Source organism: Microcaecilia unicolor, chromosome 1 (assembly GCF_901765095.1).
Source record: "Microcaecilia unicolor chromosome 1, aMicUni1.1, whole genome shotgun sequence".
Classification (NCBI taxonomy): domain Eukaryota; kingdom Metazoa; phylum Chordata; class Amphibia; order Gymnophiona; family Siphonopidae; genus Microcaecilia; species Microcaecilia unicolor.
In genome coordinates, this window is record NC_044031.1 from 648,128,504 (window position 1) to 648,147,676 (window position 19,173).

The 19,173-nt window shown below is 43.0% G+C and overlaps 1 protein-coding gene across 4 annotated transcripts in view; it reads left to right on the forward strand.

Moving 5' to 3' along the window:
* CORO1B (coronin 1B) overlaps nucleotides 1-2,857 on the forward strand; it is a 43,577-nt gene extending 40,720 nt beyond the window's left edge. For all 4 annotated transcript variants that reach the window (XM_030185633.1, XM_030185610.1, XM_030185618.1 and 1 more), the window contains exon 11: nucleotides 560-2,857. In XM_030185633.1, coding sequence (XP_030041493.1) covers nucleotides 560-685 — 126 coding nt within the window. In that variant the 3' untranslated portion in view covers nucleotides 686-2,857. The remainder of the gene's footprint in view (nucleotides 1-559) is intronic.
* Nucleotides 2,858-19,173: the final 16,316 nt, after the last annotated feature.

Below are 19,173 nucleotides of genomic sequence, written 5' to 3' on the forward strand. Positions count from 1 at the left end.
TTTTTTTTTTTGCCAGGAATGGTCCCAGCAATGTTTTATCATCCAAAACTTGTCTTATGGTCTCAATCAAAGTCTGCCAACTATTTGTCTGGCATAGGTTGCAGCACTTGCCTGCATTTGTAACTGTGCCCTGGCATATCTAGGGCTGAAGCTGTGCAGTTCTTTGCCAGGCAACCTTCGGTTCCTTATTGATGTGTTTAGCTTGTAGGAAACACCTTAATCCATTCCTATTGCGGGAGGTGTTTGGTGATTGACTTGATTATATTTTAAGATAGATTAGGTTAAGTGTGTGTGGTGGGGTACAGGGGATGTTAATGTCTATGCTATGTACCTAAATGTGTTGGCTTTCTGTTTTATTTCTATTGATTTATTATCTGTATTTATATCTTCTTGATTTTAGGTTGATTACGTATGCTACTTGTAACTCAGTGAGAACTTAGAATAAATACAGCCTGCTAATCTTAAATAGATTCACAAACTTACTGATGCAGTGATGTAGCTGGCAGTTCCTTGAGCCACTTCCTTAGTAGACTGACCTCTTGATCCTCCTCCTTTCCAGGAGAATCAGAAGCTGGATGAAATTCTAAAGGAGCTGAAATCTTTGCAGGCTACAGTGAAGGAACAAGGCGAACGCATCGTGAGACTGGAGGAGCAGATCAGCAAAATTCAGAACGGCGACATCTAACCCAACTCTTCCCCCCCCCCCCCCCCCCCCGGAAAAGACAATCTTTCCTCCCTCTTGCAAATATATGCAGCAGCAGGAGGGGAGATTTCATGTCACCACCAAACCTTTTAACTTCTGACCTGCCAGCCCCCCCCCCCCCCCCCTGTACCTCCCTCTACTACAGAAGCATCCTACATACATATGTGCGCAAGGAAACACCAAAAAAATCATTCCTGTGTGAGAGAGCTTCTTCAAAGGAGCAGTTGGCTTAGTTCAAACTCAAGGAAATGTGGAGGGAGTGCAAAAAGGAAAATGCCTTACTTAGCTCTTAAAGGAGCCAAGGCAGCTCAGTATTCTGTGTGCACCACCTCCACCTTAGTCTGAGTTATTTTTATGTGAATTCTTTGTTTTATTTCTATTAATCATGTATGGTAATAGATATTTTCTTCCAGTAGCTGTGCCAAAAGTATCTGGCTATTTTCACCCTTTTACGAAGCCGAGTATTGAAACGCAAAGGGGTGCACCACTTCCCGATTTTATAGCTGACATCATATTAAGAATTGCAGGAAGATCTGGTATCTTGGGTACAATATTATTCTTTATGTAGCTTTCTTTTGTAATTGTAATTTTTTTAAAATGATGCGGTCGTTGCATACGTCTGCCTTAAACTATTGGCTTTCTTTGTTATTGAGGTTAGAAAAGGGTTGCATTTACCATGTTCAGGGATCAGGGTGTTTGATTGTAGCTCCTCCCTTTTCTTGTTTCTGCTGGGGCCTGGGCTTTGCTGTCTGATAAAGGAAAAAGCCAGGACTATTTCTGTTTAGTGGATAGGGGACCAGAACGGCTGCAGCTGGACTTTCCCCCAAAATGCTGTAGAGATCTAATGCCCGTAACAGGTATCCTGGTGATATTGCACCAATGAAATGTTTTACACAGAATCACAAGTCTTTAATCCTTGCAGTGGGAGTTGGTTGGAGGGGGCAGTGCACTAGGGATGACCTGATAATGGTGCTGCGATGTTGCTTTTCACGCTGATGTGAAATTGGTTTTAAGTGGCCCTTGGGTGAAGTCTTGATTTTCTTAAAAAACCTGGCCCTCTCTTTAATATGAAACAGAAGTTTCCTGTATTGCCAGCCTGTTGAAAATCTCACATTGAGATTGAAACATTCCTGTGTTCATGGTCTCATTTAAGAAACAAACCCATTGTTTTGCTTCTGTCTAGATGATTCTAGTTTTAGCAGGATTAAGTTCCAGATTACCTCTCTGTAAGGTGAAATGTCTGAGGTTGTACTGTACGGGTATCTTGATGAGACAGCTTGCCTGGTCAGGACACTTTTGAATCTGGTCTTTCAGGGTAGCAAAGCTGTTTCTCCTAAAGTAACAATACATCAAGGGTGAGCAAAATCCCTTAAACAAACACACTAAAATATTAACTAGAAATGAAATATTTTTATTGAATAATAGTCCCCTCTTGCACAAATAATTAATGTTGACTATTTTGAGGTTTCCTGTGGGAATGAGAATGGGAGAGGACAGTTTAATACAAAGCAGCCCCATTTGGGGGGGAGGGGCTACAATGTTGAGGGAGAAAGCAAGTTGATGTTGGGTTTTAGTGTAGTTTTCACTGCCTTCCACTAGAGGTCACATCACCCATGCTGGGTTTACAAACTGTTGGCCTAGGGCTGAGCTTTCACTGCCTGGAACCCATCTTCCCCAAACTTCTGTCACTGCCCAGTCTTACTGCCCCCATGTCTTAACACCAGCCATGGACCTGCAGTAGTGTCAACTCTTGGTTTGCTAGACTGTGTCAGGCACAAAGAGAAGACTCCCATTTCTGAAGTTTACATTCCTCTTGGCCTCCTTCCCCTCCACAACCACTGGACCAAATTAGGTACCGGCTGCTACACTTAACTCTGCTGTTAACATCGGAGAGAAGAAGTTGACTGCTCCCTTTCTTCCCATGTTGTCGAAAGGAGTTTGTCTTCTACTGCACTGCTCAAGTCACTGTTGTCGAGCACCAACAGTTCTTTTTTCTCCATTTGCTTCCCCTACCTCTTGAGTCCCCAGCCAGGAATCTTAAATCTTCCCTCCTCAGAGCGCCTGTTGGAAATGTCAGTGTTGTGTGTGCATATTTGTCTCTGGGTCTGTCTCCCATACGCTGGGGCTGGGACAAAGGCTGAACTGAAAGGTCTGAAAATACCAAGTCTGCTAAACTTTATTGTGGGAACGTAGAAAGCAACTACCTGCTCCAGCGGAGCCTTCAACTCTGCCTAGGAACATCACTGTTAACTTCCAACTGTATCCTGGATTTGTGCACCGGGTTTTAGGGGTCTTAACTTTTTCTGTAGGTTACCGTTGGCTGCTCAAACAAAATTGGCAAATATTGTTTTCTATTTTGGGCTCTGATAATGAAAAGACAGATTGCAGCCCTTTACCTGAAGTGCTGGTGTTCAAAGGCTGAATAAGCAGTGGAGAGTCCTGGCACAGGCTGGGCGAGGGCACAGCACCTGCCCTGGGGAGCACCTTATTCACGCTAAATGTATTGTTTGCTCTGTGCAGAAACCTTGTGGGTTCATTTTTATATAGAGTGTGAATGTTCTGATTTACAATTGGGCATTGGTGTTAAGCCATGCAGATTGTAAAACTGGCTTTAAACTAACAAAAAAGTTAAGGGACAAATAAACCAATTTATACTAAATCTGAACATCTGTGTGTGGGTGATATACAAGCCCTTTGATAAACATGCTGAGTGCTTTAACATAGAACTGCTGTGTTCAAAATGCTCACTGCTATATTATCTTACACCATTCTCCTTCAGTAAATACTGCTACAGCATTGGCATCCTCCACCCCCCCCCCCCCCAAAAAAAAAAAAAAAAAAACCACAACACCTAGTGCTTATAATATTATTCTTCGGACAGTATGCGTGCTCCATCCCCTTCAACAACTAGTGCTATCATCTCATCATTATTGTCCAGACAGTACACCTGCTCAATCCACACCAGCAACTAGCGCGTCCCCAGGCAGTGCGCCTACACTATCCCCCAACAAGTACTGCTACAGTATCATCATTGTTCCCTCAACAGTCACCTACATTATCCCCTGACTAGCTGTACAACATTATCCGCAGGCACTGTATATAAGTATTGCCACACTGGGACAGACCAAAGGTCCATCAAGCCCAGTATCCTGTTTCCAACAGTGGCCAATCCAGGTTACAAATATTTGGCAAGATCCCCCCAAAACGTTCAATACATTTTATGCTGCTTATCCCAGAAATAAGCAGTGGATTTTCCCCAAGTTCATTTTAATAATGGTCTATGGACTTGTCCTCTAGAAAGCCATCTAAACCTTTTTTTAAACCCGGCTAAGCTAACCGCCTTTATCACATTCTCTGGCAATGAATTCGAGTTTAATTACATGTTGAGTGAAGAAAAATTTTCTCCAATTTTGTTTTAAATTTACTACTTTGTAGCTTCATTGCATGCGCCCTAGTCCTATTTTTTGGAAAGAGTAAACAAACTATTCACGTCTACCCATTCCACTCCACTTATTATTTTATAGACCTCTATCATATCTCCCCTCAGCCGTCATTTCTCGAAGCTGAAGTGCCCTAGCCGCTTTGGCCTTTCCTCATAGGGAAGTCATCCCATCCTCTTTATCATTTTCGTAGCTCTTCTCTATACCTAAACTATCCACCCCCTTGCAACTAGCATTACTACATCAGCATCCCCAGGCAGTGCACTTACATTGCATCCCCATTCTCTAGGCAGTATGCCTACACCCCCCCCCCCCCCCATAGCTAGTTCTACTATATCAGCATTGTCCAGGTAGTATACCTACCATCCCCCAGCAACTAGTGTTACAGCATTGCTGTAGTTAGCACTCTTACCCCATTCCCCCCCCCCCCCCCCACTGCCAATTCTCTTCACCTTCCTGCTGCTCCTTTCCCTCTGCAGCCAGCACCTGTACACATTGCTGTTGTTGCTTGAAGCTACAAAGTAGTAAATTTAATATGAATCAGAGAAAATCTTTCTTCACTCAACATGTAATTAAACTCTGGAATTCATTGCCAGAGCATGTGGTAAAGATGGTTGGTGTAGTGGGGTTTAAAAAAGGTCTGGACGGCTTCCTAAAGGAAAAGTCTATAGACCATTATTAAATTGACTTGGGGAAAATTCACAGCTATTTCTGGGGTAAGCAGTATAAAATGTATTTAACGTTTTTGGGATCTTGCCAGGTATTTGTGACCTGGATTGGCCACTGTAGGAAACGGGAAGCTGGGCTTGATGAACCTTTGGTCTGTCCCAGTGTAGCAATACTTATGCATTCCTCCCCCCCCCCCCCCCCCAACCCAAAAAAAAAATAAAATAAGGCTGTTGTGTATCCCCAGTGATTTCCTCTTCCACACAGCCTGCAACTTTACACTTTTTCAGAGTATTCCTTTTGCTGGAAAAAGCCTTGGCAGTGTGCCAGGAGCAAAGTGATTTTTTTTCTTGCTTAAGTTTTATTTATAGGGTGTTGGGGAATGTTGATTAAGATGAGTGTGTGTTCAAATATCACAAGAAAGATGTGGTTGCTTAACTTTCATTTAACATGAGAACATGTGTGAATTACAGGCCTCTTTTAACCGATGAAATTAATGGGACACTATACAGTAATTTGAGCATGGCTAACGTAGTCCAGCAAATCAATCTTCTCTCATAGTGGAGTAATGGCCTACTGCTTAAGTAATGAGCTGGGTATGGGAGAAGCCAGCCTTCGAATGCCCTTGCTCCCACTAACCCTTCTCTTGTCACTTTAGGTACCTCACCTTAGGTATCCACTCACATTGTAAACTCTTGGAGGCAGAGACTTATAGCTGAATACACTTCCACCACGGTGCAGCATTCTGTATGTCCAGTAATATTTTGGTCTGTTAAAGAATTTTATTTAGCTTGAAAATTTTTTTATAGTGGTTACTTAATTGGAAGATATAGGATTATATAGGATAACCCCTAAAAGTAATGTGAGCTCAGGTATTGGGGACAATAAATATGCATGAGATCAATTTGCATACAAATGGAGACAGTGATATATATTTATACTAGTAAAAAAGGCCCGTTGTTGACACACATGAAATGGGCGCTAGCAAGGTTTTCCTCAGAGTGTGTATGTTTGAGAGCGTGAATGTGAGAGATACTGTGTGAGAGAGAGTGAGTCTGGGTGCGAGTGTGGCTGGAGAGAGAGAGAGTGTGTGTGTGTGAGAATGAGAGTGTGTGCAAGTGCGTATGTGAGACAGTGTGAGCGAGAGAGAGTGTGTGTGAGACACAGACTCTCTGTGAGACTAAGTGTATGAGACCAAGAGAGTGTGTGAGTGACTGTGTGACACATAGAGAGTGAGTGTGAGTGACTGTGTGACACAGAGAGTGAATGTGATACAGTGTGAGACATAGAGTATGTGAGAGACGGTGTGTGAGAGTGAGTGTGTGTGTGACAGATACCTCCCTCCCTCTCTGGTGTCAGGCCCCCTCTCCCTCTCTCTGGTTTCAGCCCCCCCCCCCCTCTTTCTCTCTGGTGTCTGAGCATTACTGTGCAGGACGCTGAGCTCTGGCTGTGCTTCAAGGAACTGACCAATCCTATATTTAATAGAATGCACCTCCAACATTCTGAAGCCGAGAAACCTCGTGTGGTTGGTCACTTCTGCTTGTGACAAACCCGGAAGTACGTGATGTCAATTTAGGAGATGGATACAGAGAGCAGGAATGCCTCAGCCATGCAGTCAACTTCAGAATGTTGGAGGTGCGTTTTATTATATAGGATAGAAAATAAACATAGGTTTTGCATAAAACCATCTTTCGTATCCTGGTACAATCAATGGTACTAAGTCATCTGGATTACTGCAACACACTGTATGCTGGCTGCAAAGAACAGACCATCAAGAAACTCCAAACAGCCCAAAATACTGCCGCCAAACTCATATTTGGAAAACCAAAATATGAAAGTGCAAAACCCTTAAGAGAGAAACTCCACTGGCTCCCACTTAAGGAATGGACCACGTTTAAGATCTGTATGATTGTACACAAAATCATCCACGGAGACGCCCCGACCTACATGCTAAACCTCGTGGATCTGCCTCCCAGAAATGCCAAAAGATCATCCTGAAAATTTCTTAACCTACACTTCCCCAGCTGTAAAGGACTAAAATATAAGCTTATACACGCGACCTCCTCCTCCTACATGAGTACGCAGCTGTGGAACGCACTACCAGCTGATCTGAAAACAATTGACGAAACTTCTTTCCATCCTCAATCTCTTTGCATCAACAATTGTATCTGACACCCTGGAATGGTAATGCCATAACAGACCTCTGTAAGCCACATTGAGCCTGCAAATAGGTGGGAAAATGTGGGGTACAAATGCAATAAATAATACCTAACACTCTATTTGCTTTCTTAGCCACCACAGCACACTGAGCAGAGGGTTTCAATGTATCATCAATGATGACACCTAGATCTCTTTCCTGGTCGGTGACTCCTAATGTGGAACTTGCATCACGTATGCATCACTTCTGCAGTTGCTCACATTAAACATCTGCCATTTGGATGCCCAGTCTCGTAAGGTCCTCTTGTAATTTTTCACAATTCTCTTGTGATACAAGTTTGAATAACTTTGTGTTGTCAGCAAATTTAATTACCTCACTAGTCACTCCCATCTCTAGATCATTTATAAATATGTTAAAAAGCAGCAGTCCCAACAATAGATAGTGGGGTTCCTGGGGAACCCCACTATCTAACCTCCATTGTGAATACTGATCTTTTAACCAGTTTTTAATCCACAATAGAATACTACCTCCTATCTCATGACTCTCCGGTTTCCTCTGGAGTCTTTCATGAGGTACTTTGTCAAATGTCTTTTGAAAATCCAGATACACAATATCAACCGGGTCATCTTTGTCCATGTTTGTTCACTCCTTCAAAAAAATGTAGAGTGGTAAGGGAAAATTTTCCTTCACTAAATTTATGTTGGCTTTGTCTCAATCTATGGTTTTGAAAATGCTCTGTAACTTTTTTCCTTTATAATAGGAAAGGGGACTGGGACTTGATATATTGCCTTTATGTGGTTTGGGGCAATAGAGGGTTAAGTGACTTGCCCAGAGTCTGAAGGAGCTGCTGTGGGACTCAAACCCAGTTCCCCAGGATCAAAGTCTGCTGCACTAACCACTAGGTTACTCCTCCACTCAGATATTTTAAGCAGCTTTTGTGTAGGATAAGAGAAGGGATCAAGGGCCTTGCCCTCACATCAGACTGCAAACCTCCTTCACTTCAGAGTAGCATCTCTTAGTGGAACCTTTCCTGGAAGCCAGCAAGATGCGAGAGACACCCTCTGGCAAATTCAAGGATTCAAATTCTACGCTCTTGACATCCAAACGTGAGGGCCAGAGATTGGATGTTGGGATGCAGAAGGGAACTCTAGTTCTGCGTGATGAGGGTTATAAAACAGTCCAATCGCCATGGATCTTTGAACGACAACTCTGGAACAAAGGAGCACCAGATCTGCCTCAACCAATAAGGAGTGATCAGGATCATATTTTCCTGATCTTGTCTGAGTTTCAGTAAAGGTTTTTTTATGAGAGGTATGGGAAGATATGCTTACAGGAGCCCTCTCGGCCCACCCCAATGCAGATGAAAGACATCTGATTCTAGCCTGCTGTGTGACCTGAGCCTGGAGCAGAACAGAGGGACTTTGCTGTGGAGATGAGTGGCAAAAAGATCCACTGAGGGAGTGTCCTACTGTGAGAAGATCTGAAACTAGGCCGAACAGCAGTACGCAATACTGATAGTGGTGTTTCCCTATCCGGAATCTGAGATTTCTCCTGTGACTGGGAAATATTGAAATGTGGATATAGGCATCCTTTAAGTCCAGAGAGCATAGCCAATCATTTTCCTGAATCATAGGCAGAAGGGTGCCCAGGGAAATCATCCTGAACTTTTCTTTGACCAGGAATTTGTTCAGGGCCCTTAGGTCTAGGATGGGCCAGAATGCTCCCATTTTCTTGGGCACAAGGACATACCTGGAATAGAATCCCTTCCCTTCTTCCCCTGGTGGCATGAGTTCAACTGCCTTGGCCTGTAGAAGGGCAGAGATTTGCTCCACAAGTACCTGCTTGTGCTGGGAGCTGATATAAGACTCTCTTGTTGGGCAATTTGGTGGCCTTTGATGCCAATTCAGAGCGTAACCAAGATGAACTATTTGAAGAACCAACTGGTCGGAGGTAACAAGGGGCCATCTGTGGTGATACAAATTCAGCCTTCCTCCTACCAGTAGGAGTGTGGCTATGCTCTTCTGGAGCCACTTTAAAGCCCATGCCCTGTTTTGACTGGGAAGCCGGATGGAGGGCGGGGTTGGCAAAGCCTGGGACATTGGGCTTGAGATGCATGGGTAGAGCGAGAGGGAGGTGGAAATCTACATCTTTGAGGCACTCAGCCAAGGTCTACCTGAAAAGCTTCTTAATGAAAAAGATACAGATGGAGTGTGTCAAGAGAAAGTTTGGATGGTGTTAGTATCCTTTTTTTATGAGATCAGTGAGCGCTTCCACCTTATCTCTAAACAGATTGTGCCCTCAGCACGACACATCCGCTAGCCTCTCCTGAACCGCTGGTTCTAGGTCAGAGACACGTAGCTGTTAGAGTCTACGCATTCCCCACGCCCAGAGCGGAGAGTATGGATGAAGCATCAAGTGTCATTAGCACCCTTGGCCATATATGTTCTGTACTCCATCTATTTGTTGGCCAACTGGCGAAGCTCTGCAGCCTGTTCCTCAGGGAGAGAATCTGCAAGACAGTGTACTGTTCACCAAAGACTCCAAGTATTGACTCAAGTAGAGCTGATAGGACTGGATGCAGGCAACTAGCATTCAGGCTTGAAAGAAATCTTCCCCCCAAATGAGTCTAAGGCCCTAGCCTAGCCTGGGGGTGCCAAGGTGTGAGAACTGGAGCTCTTACCTCGTTTGAGAGCAGATTTGACCACCATTGAGGGTGGGGGCAACTAAGCCCCCTTGAATCTGGGAGCCTGTTGGATACACTATATCCAACTTCTTTGTTTGACCTGTTCTTCAACAGTGCGTCCTTAAGGTGGAAAGCTGCAACTGGATGTCTAAAGTCTTCTAGTTGCATCCAAATGGTTTCTTCTCCTGGGACGACATCTCCTCTCGCTGGCCAGCTGTTAGGAAGGGAAGAAGATATATTTGGATGCAATTAGAAGACTTTAGCTATCCAGTTACAGCTTTCCACCTTCTGGCAGCCCTAGTCCCTGATTGAGTTTCTGAAACGGGGATCTCTGTTGGACAAAGTTGCAGCACTATTAAGATATGTAGTTGGCTGCTGATTCATATGGAGGTGCTGGTATAAGACTGCTTAATTTTCTGGAGCAGTTTTGAAAAATGCCTTCTCATTTGAATTTGAGGGTGACGCTTGTACTATTTTAGAAACCGATTATTGGTATATTTAGTTATAGGTATATAAAATTTCACTACAAAAATTCAAATATAAAAATAGAGTAAATTAAAGGAGATCCATTTATTGGCTTGGTTTACTGCAACTTACACTCCGATGCAGGTGCAGCTATACTGAATTCTCCTTTACTCCATTCAAATGCCTTATAAATAAGTAAATAATTACTCCAATATTGACTGACTAAATGCCTCATCTGGACATGCCAGGGAAGTAAAGTTTCTAGATCTCATGGAGCAGTTGATCCAAGATCCGCCGTAAGGTGAAAGTACTTTAGTACTATGTACAACCTAGACCCAGGAAAGCCACCACTTTTCCCCTGAAATGAACAGTGAGGAATTTGATTTACTTGTGGGCTCTGCCAGGTTCCTGAGGCCTGGACTGGTCATTCACAGGCACAGGATGCTGTATTTGATGGGTGTTAGTCTCTTAGTTTAACTTTTATTATTATGGTACATTCAAGAAGACTTTGTCCAGATGGAGAACAACCTCTATTTCTTAAAAGGCAAATTATCAATGGGGGCTATTGTTCCAAAGTGTTATTTTAATGTTAACCCTAGTTATTAGTAACCAAATCTGGGGACCTGTGCTAAAATAGCACATCTTAATGGAAGTGCATGTCGATACCTGATTTGTGATTATTAAGGGGTGTAGTTAATTTTTAAATCCTAGCATCATCCTGATATCACCATAAATGCCGTTGAGTGTTTTGGCATAGCTCATGACACGAACACTATCATGTACTCAATAGCAGTGGCCCAAATTAGTGGTAATCGGACCCTGCAGCTGCCTCCGTAATTCTAACTTCCACCTTCATCTACAACAAAGTCTGTTATACATAGCCAAGCCACATACAACCACCGTATGTTCACTGCCTTGGGAGGCAGGGATACACACCTCAAAACCCCGACTGTGTTATTCAAACAAAAATGTTGCAACCCCAAAATATTCTCCAGGAAGATTGCTTCATTATTTAACACAGCTGGGGAGCATCTACTTCAGGATAAAGAAAAGAAAACCTCGGTGAGAGAGAGAGAGTCCCTCTCATAGTGACATACAACCTTGAGCTAGAAAAAAAATCATAAGATAAAAAACCACTCCTCCAGGAGAATGAATTACTGAAATATCCTTGGCTCCACCAATGCTGGCCTTCCAAAACCCTCCAACTCTGAGGCAAAAATTAGTTACAAGCTCACTTCCGCAAACGAACCTTTTTCCTGAGATACGAAGGCGGTAGAATGAGAGGACATGAAATGAGATTGAAGGGGGGTAGACTCAAGAAAAAAAATGTCAGGAAGTATTTTTTCACGTAGAGAGTGGTGGATGCTTGGAATGCCCTCCCGCGGGAGGTGGTGGAGATGAAAACGGTAGCGGAATTCAAACATGCGTGGGACAAACATAAAGGAATCCTGTTCAGAAGGAATAGATCCTCAGGAGCTTAGCCGAGATTGGATAACAGAGCCAGTAGTGGGAGGCGGGGCTGGTGGTTGGGAGGCGGGGATAGTGCTGGGCGGACTTATACGGTCTGTGCCAGAGCCGATGGTGGGAGGCAGGGATAGTGCTGGGCAGACTTGTACGGTCTGTGCCCTGAAAAAGACAGGTACAAATCAAGGTAAGGTATACACAAAAAAGTGGCACATTTCTTGGGCGGACTGGATGGACCATGCAGGTCTTTTTCTGCCGTCATCTACTATGTTACTATGTAGAAGCTCAAAAAGAAGAGAATGATACTAGCTCTTGCAATACACCAAGCTGCAAATTGTGCCAGCACATTATCACAGGCCTCTACAGTTACCAACATGGGGGGGGGGGGGGGGGGGGGGAAATAAACATTCAGTATAAGGGGATCCTACTCATAATGTTCCTCAAACATAGTATCTATTATTCAATGCAGAAAAGGTGAGAATGGATATAGGTGCCAATTTTTCCAAATGATTGGTGGTCCTATACACAACACAAATGACTTTACTATTACATTGTAAGCTCTTTGAGCAGGGACTTTCTTTCTTCTATGTTTGTGCAGTGCTGCGTACGCTTTGTAGCGCTATATAAATGCTAAATAGTAGTAGTATTACCCTGGAAAAAAAAACAAAGACACAGTTAATTAGGGGTGCTCAGAACCCACTGTTCCCCCACAGCTAGCACCTATAAAGAAGGGTGCTACATCAGAAAGAGAGACCAGATGTTAAAAGATGAGAATCAATTCACAAAGGTGCTACTTGTAGCTGGCTGCGAGTGCTGATGGCAGAAAATGTCTCTATAGAAAGGCACAACACGGTGACCCCTCTCATTCATTGAAAACTTTGTAAACATTATAGCATCACTATACTAGAATCGGAGAACATTTATCCTCACTCAACGTGTAATTAAACTCTGGAATTCGTTGCCAGAGAATGTGGTAAAGGCGGTTAGCATAGCGGGGTTTAAAAAGAGGTTTGGCCGGCTTCCTAAAGGAAAAGTCCATAGACCATTATTAAAATGGACTTGGAGAAAATCCACTGCTTATTTCTAGGATAAGCAGCATAAAATGTATTGTACTTTTTTGGGATCTTGCCAGGTACTTGTGACCTGGATTGGCCACTGTTGGAAACAGGATGCTGAGCTTGATGGACCTTTGGTCTGTCCCAGTATGGCAATACTTATGTATATATTATGGAGAATGAAGAGATTATGATCATCTGGTCCCTTATCCAGACTGATAAAAAACTGGATAAAAGGAAGTTAGAGTGGTAAAAGAGAAAAATACGAGTGTGGCATTGATCGTAAGTGTCATTCTCAAGTAATTACTTTGTGAACTGTGTGAGGAGAGAGAAGATCCTTAAGTACCAAGAAATGCAGTCAGACAAAAAAAAAATAGGAGAGGACTATTCCCCATCATTTTGGGTGTCACAGGCTTAATTAAAAAGAATCCCTAAGCCCCTAGGTTGCTTGTACATGTTACAGCTTATGAACTCCAGAGGGATGCTCTCTTTGGCATGATGCAGTTACTACAGTGAGCATTAGCAGTAAATTTGAGAGACTGAGATCACATTTCATATACCCTGGCTTAGGAATGAGGTTCAGTACTGTCACAGTATGGGCAAAACTAACCTATTTGGAAAATTTATTGCTGAGACCAACCAAGATGACACCTCTGTGTGTGGTGGGGTGGAGTAGGGTGGGGGAGGAAGTACATTTTGGAAACAGAGCACTGCATCAATAACCTTATGGCAGGAATATTAAGAGGAAACTAAAACAATCTTTGAAGTTAAAATGATAAGCAACTTTGAAACTAACAAGAAAGGATTTAAAGATCTGGGTTTCCTATTGAATCCTAAACCATAAAATTCTACTGCTTTGTCACCTTCCGATCGCACATCCATCTCTTCCTGTTTCCCACACCCTTATCCCCAATCCTTCCTTTTTTTTTTTCTTGAGACTGATATGAATGATTTTGATTCATTTATTCTAGTATTGTCATCTGTTTCTCAGCCTACTGTTCTAACAGGCTACTCTCAATTTCCTGTTATTGTATGTATTGTTTCACTATATTCGCTGCCTCTGGGAAGTAGATTCAGGACCAGCTATGATCTACTGAGAATCCTCAAAATCCTGCTCAAAACTAGAGAAGCCAGACAATAAACCTGATCCAGAGAACGGACCCACCAGCTGCAGTAGGTTATTTGGGTGAACTAATTTCATGCCACAAGGTGGCAGTATAAGACAAATTTACAGAATATGAGTAGTATGAACAGAATAATTTTTCACTTAATGCATATTCAAGCTTTGACAAGTTCCTGGAGGAAAAGTCCATGAACCTTATTTGCCAAGTAGACTTGGGAAAGCCACCATTTATCTCTTGGAGTGAGCCACAAGGAATAAATCTGTTTGGGATCATGCTGGATTCTTCCTAATGACTTGGCCCTTGTTGAAGGCCGGATGCTGGGCTTGATGGAACTTTGCTCTGACCCATTATGGTACATCTTATGTTCTTATATATGGGGCCGGATTCAGTAAATGGTGCCCAAAGTTAGGTGCTGGAAAGATCTGTGCCAACCTCATATTCTACAAAGGGCGCTCCATGCCAAGCATCCTTTACAGAATACTGCTTAGTGCCAATTCCCGCGCCAAACTTTGGGTGTGAGCACTTACGCCTTCTGAAACCTGGTGTAAATCCTGGTGTGCAAGTTGGGCATGCAACCCTGGAATCCAATAACACTTCCTACATTTTTGGAATGCCCCCGACCCACCCCTACGATTACTACTTATCATTTCCATAGTGCTACTAGACATATGGAGCACTGTACACGTTATGGTCTAGATTCTGTATATCATGCCTAAAAATTCAACAGCAAAACAAATTTCACCTAAGTGCATTCTGTAAAGTATGTCTTAATTTAGGCGTACTTTATAGAATAAGCCTAAATTTACACATATTTTACAGAATACGCCAAGTGCTTTCGTGACTAAATTTAGTCACGAGCAGTAAAACCTGGTGTAAATGTTGATGCCTAAATTATGTGCAGACCAGGTGTAGTCTATAACAATGGGCAAAGATTTTAGAAATGCCCACAACCTACCCATTCCACGTCCATGGCCACACCCCCTTTTCAACTATGCAACTTAGAATGTATGCGCAGCACTTTATGGAATACGCTTAGACAGTTCTGTGTGTAAATTCTAATTAATGCCAATTAGTGCTGATAATTCCATGTTAATTGGCAGTATCAGTGCTGATGGGCTTATTAACCAATTAGCTTATGCACATTGTTATGGAATATGCTTTGATTTCCACATGGAAATCTCAGCGTGATATATAGAATCCGAGGGTATATGCAGGTATTTTCTCTGTCATTAGTGGGCTCATAATCTAAGGTTTTGGTGGGGGTTTTTTGGACCTGGGATAATGGAGGGTTAAATGACTTGCCCAGGGTCACAAGCAGTTCCTCCCATGACCGTGCCCCCTTTTGCACTGTGTATTATAGAATAGTGTGTAAGCAGATGCACACATAAGAACAAATTAGTGCCAATAATTACCAGCTCATTAATTAATTTGCGAGTGCATCTGACCTGCGTTCCCAAATTTAGGCAACTTGTATAGAATCTGGGGGATGATGGCTAAATTAATGATAGCCACTGAAGCTAGTGTAGAGTTGTGTTGTTTTCAGAGCTAATAGTTTTGCGTTTGTCGGAAACGAGGCAATATTATGCTAGGTATGCAAGCCAACTTTAGTCTCAGAAACATAACTAGCATAGCATTCTCAAAGTAATGCTCACATCAAACCAGAATAATGCGTAGGAGATTTCCTGCCAGTTCTGTCTGAATAGTTTGGGCGGTATTCTGGAGGGTTAGAGTGGGATTAGAGGTGGCATGGGGCTGGTCAGAGAGCCAGAGCCCAGTTTCTTTTTTGATAGAATAGCAAGAACAGCATCAGCCTATTGGCTTGAATGGTAAATGCTGCATACTACCAAGCAGAAGGTTCGAGCCTCAGGCAGGACAGCCACTTCACAAAGCTGGGGCTGGAAATTCCGTAAAGGCAGCTTCATAGCAGTGGTGTAGCCACAGGTGGGCCTGGGTGGGCCAGGGCCCACCCATTTAGGGCTCAGGCCCACCCATCAGTTTAGCAGTAGCTGGTGGGGATCCCAAGCGCCACCAGCTGAAGACTTCCCTCTGACGAGAACGCTACTCTCCATGATACTGGCACCGGCACATGCTCAGTTTTCAGCATACGCCTGCTGCAGACTGCCAAGGTGGAAAGAAGTGTTTTCCCATCAGCTGAGATATTTTTTTTCGTGGGGGGGGGGAGGGGAGGGGAGGGAGAGCACTTGGTGCCCACCCACTTCTTGCCCAGGCCCACCCAAAATCTGTTGTCTGGCTACGTCCCTGCTTCATAGCCTGGGGTAGGGGAGAAATCGGTCATGATCTTTGCATTGGAGTGACACCTAGAAGGTGAAGATTAGGACACATGGTTTAAGGTTCCAAAGGGAGATAGCTTACATGGCCCCTGGTCCAGAATGGTTAGTGTAGTGATCCAACAGAAATTCAGGAGACTGGGGGATTATACATTAGGGACTGTGCAAATGAAAGCTCACAGCACCAGTTCCCAACCTACTCGAGATGGAGCAAAAAAGAATCAGGCGAGAATTAATGGATCAAAAATGAACACAGGAAGGGCAGGCCAGTCCAACTGCTTCTTTTTTTTTGTTAAGGACATCCTGATTATACGTTTTCTATTTGCAGTTTCAACTCATAGATTCACATAAATGAACCAAGAAAAGGTGAATCCACAGCCATAACCAATGTCAAAGAAAATATATTAAAAAAAGAATTACGTCCATTGCTTGCCTACAGTCTGCTTTCAGGTAGGGGAGGATTCCAAAGAGAAATATTATGAAGAAAGCCATGAGCTAAGCTAGCTAACATTATCGCTAGAAACATGCCTTCGACTCCTAAAAATCAGGTGAGTGATTCACAAAGAAATATTCTATGAAGAATATTTATCTGGAATAAAAGATTGTAAATGAACTGGGAGAGTTCATCCACATCGTCACCCTTGAAAAACATTTCTGGTCCAGGTAGATCTCAAATTCATTCAATCTCTACGCTATGGCCTTATCCTTCTTGAGTCCCCTTTTTGCTCCTTCATGATCTATCGGACCCATGGATTCCCTCACAGGCTTTCTGCTTCTGATGTACCTGAAAAAGGTGTTACTATAAGTTTTTGTCTCCACGGTAAGTTTTTCTTCGTATTCTCTTTTAGCCTTCTTTATCATCTAGTTTGACATCTTATTTTCTTCATTCAGATCCTTTTCCCAGTCTTTGAAGGATGTTCTTTTGGCTTTAATAGCCTCTTTCACTTCACCTTTTAACCATGCTGGCTGTCGTTTGCTCTTCTTTCCACCTTTGTTAATACATGGAATACATCTGGTCTGGGCTTCCACAATGGTATTTTTAAACAATATCTACACCTGATCTAAAGTCCTAACCTTTGCAGCTGACCCTTTCAGCTTCTTTTTAACCATTTCCCTCATTTTGCCATTGTCACTCTTTTGAAAATTAAATACCGCTACAGTAGATTTCTTTAGTAACTTCGCTCCAGGTATCAGCTCAAATTTGATTGTGTTATGATCACTGTTTCCCAGTGGATACAACACCGCTACCTCTGGTACTATGCCCTGCATTCCACTAATGACTAGATCTAAAATAGCTTACCCTCTTGTCTGTTCTTTGACCAGTTGCTCCAAGAAGCAGTCATTTATTACATCTAAGAATTTTACCTCCCTAGTACTCCCTGATGTAGCATTTATCCAATCAATATTGGGGTAATTGAAATCGCCCATTATCATAATGTTGCCCAGTTTGCCAGCTTTCCTAATTTTTGTAAACATTTGTTCATCTGTCTGTTCGTTCTGTCCTGGCAGATGGTAGTACAGCCCTACCAGTATACTCTTTCCCTTCACACATGGAATTTCTATCCAAATGGATTCCACGCTGCTGTTTCATGTAGAATATGCATTTTGTGGGACTCAATTCCCTCTTTAACACATAGTGCAACCTCCCTCTCCAATTTGATCCATTCTATCATTGTGATATAATTTGTACCCTGCTAACACAAAGTCCCACTGATTGTCCTCCTTCCACCAGGTCTCTGAGATACCTATTATATCTACCTCTTCATTTAGTGCTATATACTCTATCTCTTCTATCTTATGTTTTAGGTTTCTAGCATTTGTATATAGACACTTCAAATTGTTTTTTTCCTACCATTGACAAGCTGCTTTCAAGTTGCAAGGATAATTTGCATCCTTTACTCTGTCCTTCCATTAAACACTCCTGGCTTTCTTTCACCATTATTGAAATCTCTCTATTGGGATTCCTTAAAGATCCTGTTTCAATAGAATTCTTCGAGGATACTCCACACTGAACCATGCACCAGTGGCGTTCCTAGGCTGCCTGACACCCGGGGCGGATCGCCGATGCGCCCCCCCTGGGTGCAACACGGCCCCCCCCCCACACAGGCGAAATTACACCCTCCCCCCGGGTGCATTTTTACCTGCTGGGGGGGGGGGGTGCTGCGCGCCTGTTGGCCAAGTCCGCTCGTTCCCTCCCTGCTGCTCCCTCTGCCCCGGAACAGGAAGTAACCTGTTCCGCACAGAGGGAACAGCAGGGAGGGAACTAGCGGACTCAGCCAATAGGCATGCGGCACCCCCCCAGTGGCGTGCACCCGGGGCAGACCGCCCCCGCCTCCCTTGGTACGCCACTACCATGCACTCCTGGGCGACTGTCGGCTTCCCCCCCCCCATTTTAGTTTAAAACTGCTCTATCTCCTCAGTTGGCCTAATGGTAGGGCTGCCACTGATACGGATGTATGCAGAGAAAGTATCAGAATGGAATAACCTTTCATCGGTTAGAGTAGTAATTTGTTCTAAATCATAATTGGTGTGTCATTTCGAGGGACTGGTTATAGGGACTTCCTAGCACCTTAATGGGCCACCAAAACAGACATCATGTTAAGGGAATCAGGTGCTCAAGATTCAGAGTTTTTATTTTTTTAACTACAAAGATTTTTTTTAAGCCTTAATTAGGTTTAAACCTGGGAGTATTTAAAATATTTTTTCCTGGGTGTAGCTCAAAAGAGAAAGATGGTATGTGGGAACATGCTCCTTGTGTTTTGTGGAATGCAGTGGTATATTATAAATATTCACTAGGATATTTTTTATTACTAGTATTTAATGAATAATGAGGGAAGAGCTACCTTCATGCAGAAGTTTTGTCCAGAATCAGTTTTAGAAACATGCCAGCTCAACAGTTCCTAAACTAGAAATAAGCAAGCAGCACACTATTAGCTGCCAAGTTCACACGAAGATAATAATTTTCAATGAAAAATAAATCTGTTGGCTGCCTCCTATTGTGAATAATCCATCACTGTTTTATTATTGCTACCAAGTATTACATATTTTAGGCGTTTGCCTAAAACTTTGACTGGATGGACCATACAGGTCTTTATCTGCCATCATCTACTTTGTTACTATATTACTA